The sequence below is a fragment of the Pterocles gutturalis genome, unplaced genomic scaffold (genome assembly GCF_000699245.1).
Source record: "Pterocles gutturalis isolate BGI_N339 unplaced genomic scaffold, ASM69924v1 scaffold4032, whole genome shotgun sequence".
Taxonomy (NCBI): Eukaryota; Metazoa; Chordata; class Aves; order Pterocliformes; family Pteroclidae; genus Pterocles; species Pterocles gutturalis.
This window is the reverse complement of record NW_010112467.1, coordinates 47,337-61,569: the sequence shown is the minus strand read 5'-3', so window position 1 is coordinate 61,569 and position 14,233 is coordinate 47,337. Positions and strand designations below refer to the sequence as shown.

The window sequence follows — 14,233 nt, the reverse complement described above, 5'->3', positions numbered from 1 at the left end:
AGGGAAACATTATCGTGGTAAGAAATCAGTTTCTTATAATGTTACTTAGAATTTTGCATTTCTGGGAGAAAAAAAAAAAGGAACATAAACTAATGCTTTGTCAGATTTTGGGCTACTTAATCCTGACTTCTTTCAGAGCTTGATTTTTTTTTTTTTTTTTTTTTTTTTGGAGGATGTCTGCTATAAAAAAAAGAGAAGTGTTTCTTAAACATTTGATGGATTTTTATTTTTTTTTTTTAAACCTAATTTTAAATTTGTGTATGCCTTGCCCCGGGGTAATCGGCTAAGCCATTCCAAATTTTGTAAGTATGATGAAACTCAGCATTTTACTGAGTTTGCAGAGTGAATCAACCAGAGGTTGCAGTATGAATCACTTCATTATTGCCTGAGTGTCTTGTGACATCAACTGTACAGTACAAGTGTATGCAAGGAAAGGCCTTCATTCACCTCAGTTCTATAAAATCTTTGCATAGGTGATGTCATTGGACCAGATCTTTTTTTCATGTTTTCTTAAGCCAAGGTGCTTTATAAGGGAGTGATATGAATCCTGTCTTGCCAACAGCAATAAAAACGAGCTATAATGATCACTGCCCTTTATGTTGAGCTTTTTGTATCAAAAAACCAAAGTAAAATAAATTGATTAGGTGCCCTTAAAAATACTGAATACTTGAATGGATATTTTAAAAGAATTTCTTATTTTTATAGGAATTCATTATCTCTCTTCAAATGCCAACTAGTTGTTATTCTAAGTTAGTATTGGTTGAAGAGACTGAAGTGTTGATTTTAAATGTTTAATCAAACTTGTTCTCCCAGCCTCCTGGAGGAATAGCTAGAACAGAATAGCAGAGTGTCTGCATTGGTGTCTCAACATCGGTTTCTGTGTGTTAAATTTGAACTTCTTTTAAGCCTCAGTGAATACTTAAAGATACTTTCATTTTGTTAGCCAGCAAGTGAGGTTGTTATAAAATGTAACAATAAAAATGTTGAATGAACTTGCCCTGCTAGTGCTGCCAAAAAGAGAGGCTCTGATGCTGCAGTCTTTTAAAAGCTTGCTTCCAAATGAACTTCCTAACAAGAAATGAAGTTCATTTTTGCTACGTTTTGCTCCCAATAAAGAGCAAAATAAGCAGGTATCCTAAACAAACAAATACTTTGGCACCAATGTTTCCTTTCTGTAAGATACACCTAGTACTTCACAAACAAAAACCAGACGTTGAGCCTAATAGAAGAAAAATCTTGGATACTTTAATCAGTCATGCTCACTCAATAGCTAAATTAAATTTACCTAAGAGGCTGTTATTGGAACCTCACATAACAAATTCAGTCCTTGCAATACTTGTCCAACTTTTCTTTTGTAGTCCATTTGGAAGATGTCTGTAGACTGCTCACAGTTTGAAAACCATTGTACTAGACCTTTGAGGGTGGCTTTTCAGTTCTTGAGGATACAAGCAGTGAAAGAATAATCTGGACATAAGGCACAACATGAATACTTCCTTGAACACAGTTTTGCCAACATTCGATATTTCTGAAAGGATTATGAAAGGTTCATATTTATTACAGAGTTATAGTAGCTTAACAAGCTATTATGCCAATGCAGATGCATCTGAGGTCTCTGTGTATGCTTTTTCAACAAATGGCAAATGGAAGGTAATCTGTTTCAACATCCCCATCTTCCTTGGTAATGACTAGAAGAGTTGCTGCTGGTACGCACTCAGAGGGATTGGTCAGATAGTAATAGAAATATGCCTGTTGGTGAAGGAGCAGTACCTTGTAGAGAGGCAGTCACCCATATGGATGACCTGATCGTCACTGGCAAGTTGTGCCCATCATGCCTGTACTCCATCCGTTGTGAGGAGATATTCTACCAAAAAAAATCTGTGAGCTCAACCTCATGTTTTTTCTGCATGCCTTGTCTCTTTCTTGTGGCAGAAATTAGGGTGGTTTTGAAGTATAACAAACTTTAAAGATTAGTAATTCTCTTTTTATGGAACCAAACCAAACAAAAAAACAACAACAAAAAAATCCGAGCTGAAAATATGAAGATAGTAAATTGTAAATAACATGATATGTAAAATAACAAAATATCCAGTTACGCTTTTTTCATATCATTGCTAGGTGCTGAATAAAGCTTTGCTTGGTCTGTTCTAATCTGAGAACTCTTCAATTTTCAATTCTTTGTAAATAGAAACTTTGTTGTGTTCATAACAAGTAAGTTATGAGTAAAGTATGTAATTTGGTAGTAGTTATCCAATTTGTCTAATGACTTCAAAAATCACTGTAGTCAAAGTTTGAAACAGCCTTATGCTGAGTTTTTATGCCAAGTCCTGATTGAATATGTTGTGCTGTATTACAAACATCATTTACAGCTTTTGTGATGAAAAGACTCATCTCAATAATAGAACAAAAGAAATCATTGTTAAGTGGTTTGTCTGTTGATTCTGTCTGGTATATTTGTCCAGGGGTGCAGGTGGACTAATTTGCAGCCATGACTATCCTCATGGGAACTAAACTTACTCTGATTTATTGATTTTTTTGGTTTAAAAAAGCAAAACAAAAGGAGGGATGGGCTATTCAAGAGGGTATGTAAGAAACTAGTGGAGTGTATGAAGTGAGTTAATGTGCAATTTAGAAAATAAATTATTTTGCTTACTGAAATAACGTATATTTCTTGTCATATGTGTTTTTGAACATGCCTATAATTTTTGTAATCTTCTTTTCAATTATTTTTGTATAGAGCTACGTGTGTTCCCAGACAAATGTATAGTTTGTGTCAGTAAACTTGAATCTAATCCCAGTGCTTGGACATGTGAAAATGGTTTATTGGTATGTACAAAACTATTCCATAAGTTTTCCAGTTATTTTATAGTGGTAATATGAATGTTTATATGTAGATGTAGTTATTCACATATGTTGTCATCTTGCAAACAGAAAGTCACATTAACAGTTGGGCCATAGTATTCAAAAGGAGATCCTGAAGTGACTCTGAAACAGACAAAAGTGATAATTTTTGGAAGCTCAGCATTTTTGAGCCATATAAGGCTCAGACAAAAAGACCACCTATTTAGAAAGCTAGGTATGATTTCAGCAACTTAGTTTAAGGATTTTTTTTCCCCTTTATATTTTGTCCTTGTAAAATTTTACTTTCTAAAATTATACTGTGGAAGTTTTTAAATGTCCATGGGTTTCTTACATGTTTTCTTAGCCCTTATTCTCCAAAACAACTCAAATGGATCAGTGCTAGCCCTGCTGGGGAAAAAAAAAATCCCCAAACATTTATGTAGAAAAAGGCACTGGTGTGTAGTTAAATGCCATAAGCAATTGTACTTAAATATTTCATCCTTGAAGGCTTTATCAGGGTCAAAAGCTTATGAATTTTATGCTGCAGTTAACTGCTGATTGTCTCAGGAGTACTCACATTGACCCAGGTGGCCTGCTATATGGCAGACGGCCTCTTCTATGCTCACAGTAAGAGTCAGAATTACACGCAGAGGTCTATGTGTATTTTAGTAGTTTGTCTTAGATGTGTTAAAGTATATTTGAACTTTGGAAAAAAAAAGGTTTTTCTTCTACTAATTTAACTTAATTTTTTTGTATCAAGCAGGATGTTTTTATACTAAGTGCAGATTTTAAATTCTTGATTCTTAGATTGGGAAGTATCCTTAAATGTCAAAAGATCAAAGGCAATGTTCTTCTCAGAAACAAATCTGCTTTAGAAGTACTTTGCTCTTTTGAAAATTATTACTTTCTCAGTATTGTCTTGAAAGCTACTTAGATGCTCTAAGTAGAAAATCCTGTCTCTTCATTTTGACTGAGAAATAATTATCCTTTTTTTTTTTTCTAAAGTATCTCTCATGAGATATCCAGTTCCCTTCTTTAGTACTTTTAATCTTCCCATAAAAGAAAAGATGAGAAGTTTTCTTTAGTTTCCTTCACATCATTCTGTCTAGTAAGGAGAAGGCAAAAGAAAAATATAATGATACAGACTTCAGCTTGACTATTTCAAAATTTGATCTGATCTATGGAGACTCTTGGTTGTTTAAAAAGTAACTTTAAACATTTTTATGTTTAAAAAAATAAAAATTTCATAGTGGTTTCATACCCTAATCAATAATAAAATCATGGGACTTTGCTTTACTTACAGATGCGATATGTGTGCATAGAACTGGCTGGAACAGTTGGTGTAGTATGTTGGTAGGAGATGATAAAGTTATCCCTAAGTCATCTTTCCTGATTTGAAGAACTAACAAGATGTGAACAGACTCTCAGGATATGTTTTGGAGTATCTTTTCAATTCTTGTCACTCTAACTTGAAAGGGTCCATTCCAGATTGTTTTGCTGATCCATAATTTCTACTCCACATTAGTACTGAATTTGTCATATACTCCAGTTCATTACTTAGCCAAACTGGGGGAGTGTTCGATTGCCACTGAGACATAATTTAAAGTTTTTGGCACTCCAGAAGTAAAGATTAAGGATCTGCACTTTGTGCGTGTACTTTTCTCTATGCAATTTAGCAGTGAGTATGCTTGAACTCTAAACTAGACTACAAAAGACCACCCAGAAGACCTTTCCATTGAAATACTCCAGTGTATTCTGTCATGGGCTAGAAATGAGGCATATGGTTTGTTTCCCTCTGTATGTTGTTTGAGTTTGAATAGTTTCATAATGTTGCATGCAAGTTGTTTTAAATGTTTAATCAGCTCACAGCCTTGGTTTTGAGGGCCTATCTGTGTTTTATAGAAGTAGTTGACTGTATGTTAATGGCGACTTCGTTACTTTTCAGTGTTGCTTAATGTCTTTGTGTTTGACTTAGTCCAGACTTAACAATATATATATATTTTTTTTTTTTTTTTAACTGCTCTTATGCCATTTTACGGTTAGGTCAACCTTTCATTCCTGAGCTCTGTCAAGACAAGTCAGGCTCAATGCCCTCCTTTATAATTACTTGGAACCAGTTTTATGTCAGCCTGATAGAGACACATGTCTTTCACTCATTGCAACACTTTTTTTTAAAATCTGTCTTTAGCACTTCATTCTTTGCCTTTTCACTGCCTTTTAGGCTATTCTCTGTATATCTGAAATAGACTGTGCTTAAACCAAGAGTTTCAAGGGATGTAGCCAGATACAAAAGGAAATTCTATGTCCTACGTCTTAGAAAATATCAGAATTTGGTTGCTTTTGAGATATTCAGAACCAAAAACCTTAGCATCAATTGCTGAGAGAAGCAATTTGAAGCTTTCTGTGATACATCTTGTAAGACCAAGGAAAAGGTGGATTAGGCAGTCTCTGTCAAATTAGCTTTAAGCATAAATTAATAAAATATTTGAGAGCACTTCTAAGGAGTAGAGCTGAAATAAAATAGAAGAAGATCTATTTATATGTAATTTTCTATTTTCTATAAGTGTGTCTGTGGTCATATCTAAAAATCAGGCTGCAGGCAGTAATAATAATTTTGGAAGAAGGGAAATCTCTATTGAAGAAACAATACAGCAAGTTATTGAAAATAAGCAAATTGGAAGTCTCAAAAAAAAAAAAGGATGGGAGAATAGCCTGGCTGATTAATGCCAAGTTTAAACATGAAAACATTGCTTCCTGTTTTGCCAAGCTATGTTTGTAATCTTAAATAGTTTTATCTTGAAAATGAAGACGGTTTTGGGAAAATGGTAAAAGAGGAAACCCAGGGAAGAATATAAGAGCTCTGGAGAGATTAGTCATCTTTGTCAATGACGGCATTTTCTTTATGATTATTATGTAGGGAGCTAAAATGGAAAATTGGAAATGGTTTATCTGAAGAAACAGTGGAAATGGGTGGAAGGCTTATGGAGGATTTGAACATTTGAAAATGTGCTAACAATGGAGTATTCATTGATAACCACATTGGCTTTATACTAGAATCTATGAGAGGAAGCAGTTGTAAGGAAAGCATGAGGGAGGTTAAGCTAATGATGATATCGAAATGGAAATTCAAAATTACTGTTCATGTGAAATCAGAAAAGAAAGTGGGGAGTAGGAGATCCTGTTTTGATTAAAAAGATCTCAGGCTTTCCACCGAGCCTTGTTAAATTGCAGGGAATATTATACAAAAATAAAGGTTGTTTTCCAAACAGAATATTACTGTTAAAAAACAAAACTAAACAAACACCAAAAAAACCACAATCAAACAAAAAAAACTGCATAGGTACACAAGGAGAAGTGCTGAAAATATGCCTAGTGCTTTTTAAATCTCCAACAGAGAAATAAAAGCAAACTATTTTACCATCTTCATACATGTCTGATTTTATAAATTGTGTCATTGTAACATACTTCAGGTACATAAGAGAATTATTTTTCTTAAACTCATAAGAATGTAAATTATTTGCTTGGATTTTGATTATGCTGGGAAGAAGCTTCTGGTTCATTCATGAAGACAGGTACACTTCACTGTAATTAACAGGAGACTTTCAACATTAGACTGTGTGCTGCAGGAACAGAGTGTCTACTGGAAGGTAGAATGGAAACTTTTTACAGGGAGGAACAGTTTGTAAAGATTAGTAGAAGACTTTGTGTGAAATCTGGTTATCTTAAATACTTTAAAGACGTATTGTTAAGTGATATCAGATTGGGTAGGGGAAGAGGGACACCCTGTGAAATACAGTTGCACAATTTGCAGTGGGTAAATTCTAATCTTGATGTAGAACTGTGTGTGTGTATGTGTGTCTATATATATATGTATTATCACAGTTAAACTGCTGTAATGGTGGGCTACTTCTGAAAAGGTCAGTCTACATCTCCTCTAGTTGCAGCTATGTATTCTTTCCCTTTCTAGTTACAATGGACTGAGTGATTCTTCAGTCAATAATGAATTAGGTCATTGACTTGATCCATCAGAAAATGATTTATTTGTGAATTTTCTCTGGTTTTTATTGGAGGATTCATTTTCTGTCACGTCAGTTCACTGAACAACTCATCCTGTACCCACAGAGTTGCCAACTGTGACACAAAAAATGTTGCAGGAGCACACAGCCAGGATTTGGATGAAGAGAGGGGACCACCCTTTTAGGTAGCAGCTGATAGTCACCTCAGTTTGGAAGTAACAACCAAAACACACCTTAGTGTTACAGTTGTTGTAATACTTGTCTTGTTTGTGTTTTTTTTTATTTCATTGTCTTTTTTAAAATTTCATTAAATCTAGTTTTCATGTGTTTTCAGACATTGTGCTTAATTCTTTTCAGTCGTTATAGGGAACACAGCTCGAGGAGAACAACTTTAATATTAAGATGTAGTTTGGTAACTGTATGAGCAGCGTTCACTACTTTTTTCAAAAAAGTAGAGAGAGGGAACTGTAGACTCATGAATCCTATCCAAGTACCACAGGGTGGGACCGGTAAAGAATTATTTTTCTCTTTGGTGAGTTTTCACTTTTGATGCTTCAAGCTTCTGTCATTTTTTTCTGCTCATCCTTCATATTCTGCTCAAGCTGATGCAAGACTGATGATATTGAAACATGCAGTCCGTCCTGCCTTCTCTTCTCTTAGCCATGCATTCTTGCCCTCAGTGTTGACCTGGTCATAAAGAAGAAGGCAGTTTTACAATATTCCCTTTTGTCCCAGCTGTCTTCCTCTTCTCCTTGGAGATTACCACTCCTGTAGTAGAGTTTGCCAAAAGGGCTGTGTGCCTGCATCTCATCTTGCTGCATATCACAGTCTTGTGGATTCATGAAAACCAAACTTTTCTGGTTTTTAAACTAGCACATTGAATTGTGGGTGGGAGCATCTGGGGCGTGTGTGTGTGCTCGCTGCTGCCAAATCTGCAGTGGGGTAGGAACCTCCTGCAAAAGGGGAGGAAGGATACCTGAGAGCGGTAATGCTGTGAATTGCCTCAGTGAAATTTGTCTGAACTTGTTGTAGTTTCTTCTTACAGCTTACAAACTGACTGATTTATTTTCTGCATGGCAAAAGACTAATAGCTGTCTGCTGTTTATAATAATCTGCTGTTATATTAATAATCCAGAGAAGTGGACAAATGATGAAATGAAATCTGACACAATTATTTTAATTAGTCAAGACTGGAGAAGGCTGTGGAAAATTTCAGAGAAACCTCACAGAGATGGGTAGAGGGGCGTTCGGACTGTAAATGAAAATAATCTGTTGATAAATGCACAGTATTTTGACTGAAAAGAGCAATTACAGTGTTCATGCATACTGCTGAGTGAATTAACAGTACAATCTCTGGAAAAAGGCCAAGATATTGCTACAAAGAACTGATGGGAAGATTTTTGTTCCATAGCATTATTTATCTGAAAAGCAAAAAGAATATTAGAGTATATATGGAATGAAACACAAAGAATACTCAATTTGTCTTAATGCCAATAAGTAAGTTGAATACATCTTAAATAAAAGATTATGTACCTCTCATTGTGCAAAACTGAGATGGAGGAGAGCAGAAATAACAAAAAGTCCTGGAACTGCAGTATAAATGATTAAGCACATAAAATCATTTCCATATGATGCAATCTTCAAAAAGTAGGGACAAATTGAGTAATCTTTTACTGATTTTGGTAGTTGCTTCTTATATGAGTGCTCCAGTTGATTTAAATGTAGCTACTTAGCAGCGTTCACAAGATCTCATTTGCCAAAGCCTTGTGGTTATTTAAGATATTATAATTTGTCATCATCCTTTCACCTCTCTCATTTTCCTCTCCCCTCTCACTCTCTTGCTGTCACGGCTCATGCTAGTGGTTAATGCGGATTTGAGCTAAGATTCTGGACTTTACACTGAATGATGTTCTCTCCTCTCTGCAGACTTTGAGAGGATGTATGCCTCCAGCAAAGGTGTAGGCTGGAAGCATAGCACAATGATGTTTAAACCTACAGTGAACTGCTGTGCATCTGTGAGATTTTGATGATTCTAGGACTTAAAAAGATCTAAATTACTTTAGTTTTTTATAATAATTCTCTATATTCCTGTTGGGCAAAGAATATTTGACAGGTTTTTTTTTTTTTATTGTTTTAAAGAGCAATCTGTTCCTCAGCCTTCAGCAGAAATCTGTTACGACTAATAGGAATTTCATAACTTGACTGAACAGGAAGCTGAAATACATGATGGTAAAGTTCACGGAAGGATTTTTGAACAGTTTGTAATGATTTGAAGTTATTTGGATGGACAGACACCCAGTGTGAGCTCAGAAATCTTGGGGGCTTTGGGAGTTGTGGTGGTGGTAGTGGTGTTTGTTTTGGAAACCAGGCTAAAACATTGGCCAGATTGTTGAACAGTAATTATCTCCTGGGCTGTGCAGTTCTGCCTACTTTACATATTTTGCTTCTGTATAACCAGGAAGATCAAGAGTGTTAGTTATTCTTTCCAATATCTCCTACAGTTGTTAAACACTATTGTAATTGTATAAAGAGAACAGTTGTTTTAAAATTGATCTGTTCTTTTCCATACTTTTTTTTCTGTAAGAATTGAAGTTTTAAGTATATGAATCATGTTGTTGTATACATCGTGTATTACAAATAGTATTCTGTTACGTCATATAACACATGCTGTATCTGTAAGGATAAATAGAAAGTTTACTTCAGTATTACTGATAGGTGTTTAGACATCTGTACTGATTGACTTTGATATCCAGTTAGATTTTGTAGGCAGATACAGGATCCTCATGCCAGGCTGTTAAAAGCTGTAGTACAGGATTACAGGAGTGCCTGGCTTTTTCAGATACTCATGTGACAGTTCGGTAGTAGATTCCTTCCCTCATGGTTTGGAAGTTGGGAAAGGGGGTCAAGCTCCACATAAATTGCTATCTTCTTATTTTATAAAAAATTCTTTAAAGTATAAAACATGTATATTGTGCATGCATGTCCTCTTTCCTAACTACTGGAGGCAGGAACCTTGAAAAGAAATCCTAGATAAAGATGCCTGTTTTTAAGACATCGGTTTTCTGTGGGGGGAAAAAAAAAAAAAAAGTCAGTATTAATATGCGTACCATTTTTCTTCGGTGTCATTGAAAAGAGTTATTTTGGTTGAAAAGCTATTGCCTTTTCCTTTTTTTCTTATCAGTGGACACTTTCTCTGAAGATAGAATCTGAGTCTTGTAGCATCAGTATATAAAATCAGAATGATTAATAGCTCAATTACTTAACCTTAATTTTAATCCTTTTTGCCTTCAAGCAAATACCCATAGGATGTATCATGTGCCTCAGTATGTAAATAAATTGTTTGTTTCAAGAGCACCTTCTGTGGCTTTAGAAAGTGTTATGTATGCTCTTGCTATCTGTGATAGAGGTAACAATGTTTTAAAAGGCCCCCCTGCAATTTTAGATTTCTTTTTATGAAGTATCACATTTTATTTGTTTTATGCCATTTATAGATTATTAGGAATTTTTATATTTTCTATTATCTAGGAAGCATACAAATGCAAATCTAGACAACTCTGGATTTCCTATGTTCGGTGTAGTCGGGGATTCCTGCTACATGTGAAATATGATTAAAATCCAAACAAAAGACTTCAAAAGCAAGAAGGCATTTTTGTCCTCATAGAAGCTAATCTGATGATGTTTTGGAGATCTTTGGAGCATTTGGAATTGCCAGGACTTATGTATTGAGTGAAAAGCCTGGGTTCACACCTTGTATCTTGAGAAAGTGGAATGTGTATCACAGGGGCTTGTAACAGATTGGGCCAACTCTTGGACTAAGTAGTACAGACCATAGGGACTCTTGACAAGCAAAAACTTAATGGTTAAGATCCATGGTGTCAAATCAAAATGAATTTTGGTAGTAGAAAATGAAGTCTATACTGATCCAGGAGTTAGACTGTACTTTCTGTGCTAGGCCACGGATAGGTTACTAAGTTCTGCTCCTCACTGGGAGAGATGCAGTTTTCTCTGGTTTCTCCAATTTCAGTCTTGAAAATAATGTATTTTTAAAAACCATCAGCATTCCTTCAGGCTACCTATTTCAAATGAAGAGTCAGTACTCCTATGTGTAAGATGGAATGTTTTTTACTGGAACTTACTGACAGTCCATTTGAAAATGTAGAGCGATATTCCCCAAGTCTAATTGAGGAACTGTATGTCAGGTTGAGAATAATATCCATTTCTGTACTTGGAAAACTTCTATGAATGTTTTATGATGCGATAGTAGTTCATAAGTAGAATTACTACACTGAAAACACTGAAAAATTTGCATCATGAAATTGTGGGAAGCTTTTCCTTCACATCAGATGGGAGAGGGCAGAGGACTAGAACCAAAGCCCTGTCTGTCTCTGTCAATTTTCTATCAGTTAGATTACAGTATCTGATTTATCCTTCACTGACAAGCCTCCTCACTTGCTTTAGGAGCCCTTTTCTGTTTATCAGATTGGAAAGAGTCTGCTATGACCTCTCTGATCTGCTAGTCATCTATTCAAACAGTTCTGAGAGCTATGGGTTATCGTAGATGCGTGATCTCATGATACTGCTTGGAGTGACATTAAGAGAAATCATGCAATTGCAAGCTCACATCTGCTGCCTTTTACTAATTTTAATTTTATTCACTTGTGTGTGCCTGGGATAATACTTTATTTCGTTGCTTTGTCTACATTATTATATTCAGTCCCCTCCTGTATGGCACTCTGATACTAGATTTGATTTATTGGACCCATTGATGTTTTCTATTAAGTATTTTTTGATGAGCAAGTTGAGCCACATTGATAAATGCAATTCAGAAACAATGTGTGTTTTTTATTGTGGGGTTTTTTTGTTAACTAGACACAAAATTTAATTACCCCTTGGTGTTAGTTTATTGGTACATAAGCGTGTGCAACTGTTATCTTGAGCATAGTAAGAGACAACTATAAAGTATGAAAACAAAGGAGAGGCAGGAAGGGGGGCAGCATTGTTCACTGTCAAAATTTTTCTTTCAGCCCAACATCCCAAATCCTAGACTGAAAAAAAAAAAAAGGTAAAAAAATAAATTCAGTATGAGTATTATTATCAGGCTGAAAAGGCAAAACCTTTCACTCTTCTCCGGAATGATGAGTTGTAAGGATTCTTCACAAGCGCATATCGATGAGTAGTTCTTTTATAGGTATTTAATGCTGTATTGCTGAATTCAGCTGTCCTGGAGAGAGCTGCAGGTGGCAGTCACCACTTCTACATTCTTGAGGGTTTCTTTTTCATTTTGAGTGAGAAGTAAGTTGAGTAAGATAGTAAAAGAAGGAATTTTCAATTTGATAAGCCTTGAAGCAAGTATATTATGTGCGCAACAGCCACGTTTCTCTGTACGTCTTAATAGAGGGTTGTTTTTTTTTTCACAGATATCTCTTTGGATAAGTACTAAGGATCTTAAAATCAGGTTTTGAGAGGCCAGTATGATAAGCAGGTAGGGTAGTGAGACTTTGTAAGCTTCATTTCTGCAGGCCCTTCTTTGCCGAGTTTCAGTGACAAAAAAGAGTGAGTTTACCCTAGGATTTTAAGAGCACATATTTCTAATAGAACTTGGCAGTTCAAGGGCTAAAGAAGCATTTTAATCTTGTGTGCCCACCCAGTCTCTATACAAATGTAAATATGTCTGTCTTTAACAATTTGCCAGGAAATGTGGTTTTAATTTGTTAGCAGCAATCCCACTCCCTGCAGCTCTTTCAGAGTCAAGTCACAAGTCTGGCGGTGCTTTGACGTTTTTCTGTGTCATGGTGTCATTGTTTATATGATGTCTGCTTCTGCTGTCCTCCTTTTTATGCCTGGAATATTTTTCTTTAATTATTTCACTGCCTAAAAGGAATCTGGGATTACTAGACAGGATGAGAGCAGATTAGCTTTTTTTTCTTTAGCAAGTCCTGAAGTTCCCATAGGAAATAAATAGTATTCCCAAAACAGACAGTGTTTTTTATCTTTTTAATTAACTAAAATTATTAAGTCTAATAAAGAAAATAAAGGAAGTATCACCAATAATGGCTGAATGTCTTCGGAGTATATGGAGTGCCCATTGTTGTTATTTATGACTCTCTTTGCCTTCTATTGTGGAATTATTCCAGCCTTAGGGAGTTTACATCACTCCTAATAGCAAAAGGCTCTCTGGTTCCCACAGAGTCTTTCAAAGACTGACTCATATGCCTTATGTTAATTGTTCAGCTCTCAAAATACAGCATTTACAGGGTGTGGTTCCAAGGGGAAAATCTACTGTACTTAGAGGGCATGTTCAGAAGTGTTTCACATATAAATCATTTTGATTTTTAATTTTTTTAACACCTTAACCCTTTTCTGTCACTGCTTTGTGATAAATCATTTGAAAACAAAATAAAAGGTTGATGATGGCGTAGTGAGGGAATGTGTTAGCCCTTCAACTCTGGGCCATTAACTCCAGTCTGACTCAACTCCCAAGTGACATGACTTTGTCATTTTTGCCTCTCTCCGGGGTCTGCTCTTCACACCCTGGCATGACAGTACACTCCAGGCAACCATCATGCACTGTTCATAATCGGTTGCAAGTTAGAACTGAGGTTATTGCTTATCTGCAGGAGTGAGGACGTGTGGACAGGAACTGTACCCACTCCTCCTATAGATTTCTACTTTCCACCCATTATTTACCATATCTACAAGAACTGCCTTACCGGACTGGTGATCCTATCCCAGTGTGCTGCGTCGATATCCTCAGCTGAGGACTGAAGAAGGTTTAATAGAATTATCCTTACTGTAAAGCAGAATAAGTTAAAATGCTTCTGCTTGTGCTTCTGTTCTCTGGCGAAGTAAGAGTGCTCTCCAGCTGCTTTGATGCAGAATGATTGTGCAAGATCCTTCAGTCTGAGTTGTGTGAATGTTACTGGAAATGAAAATAGTTTCTACAGACTGTAGACTGTTAACAGTCTGTGTCTTCTCTTCAAATTAGCAAAGGTCTTCAGTATCTTAATAATATTCCATTCTTTAATAGTTTACAGAATATGAAAACTTATTTAGTCAAATTTGGGGAGTCCATACCTCTAACAAGAATAGAAGCAGCAATTAATCCCTCGCATTAAACTGGTTAGGCTTGATTTCTGAGGTTGAAACCACATTGCATGTATGTCCCATGTCTTTTCTGCTTGCTGTAAACACATGTGTTGCAGCATTAGCAGACAGAACTTCATGCATCTCTCAGAACACACAAAAACATTTGCGTAATTTGCCTCTGAAAGGAAGGCTCAAAACAGCTGTAGTTTTTTAAACTGTCATAATGGTTTTATTTCTTTGCTTAACTACCCACTTTCTGGTTACAAAACAGGAAGTTGTTTTCACTGGCTTAT

The 14,233-nt window shown here is 35.7% G+C and overlaps 1 protein-coding gene across 1 annotated transcript in view; it reads left to right on the top strand.

The window, feature by feature from the left end:
• SLX4IP (SLX4 interacting protein) overlaps nt 1-14,233 on the top strand; it is a gene marked incomplete at its 5' end in the record, with an annotated part of 17,766 nt that overhangs the window by 113 nt on the left and 3,420 nt on the right. The window contains 2 exons of the mRNA XM_010074042.1: nt 1-17; nt 2,735-2,823. The exon at nt 1-17 is cut by the window's left edge and continues 113 nt beyond it. Coding sequence (XP_010072344.1) covers nt 1-17; nt 2,735-2,823 — 106 coding nt within the window. The remainder of the gene's footprint in view (nt 18-2,734; nt 2,824-14,233) is intronic.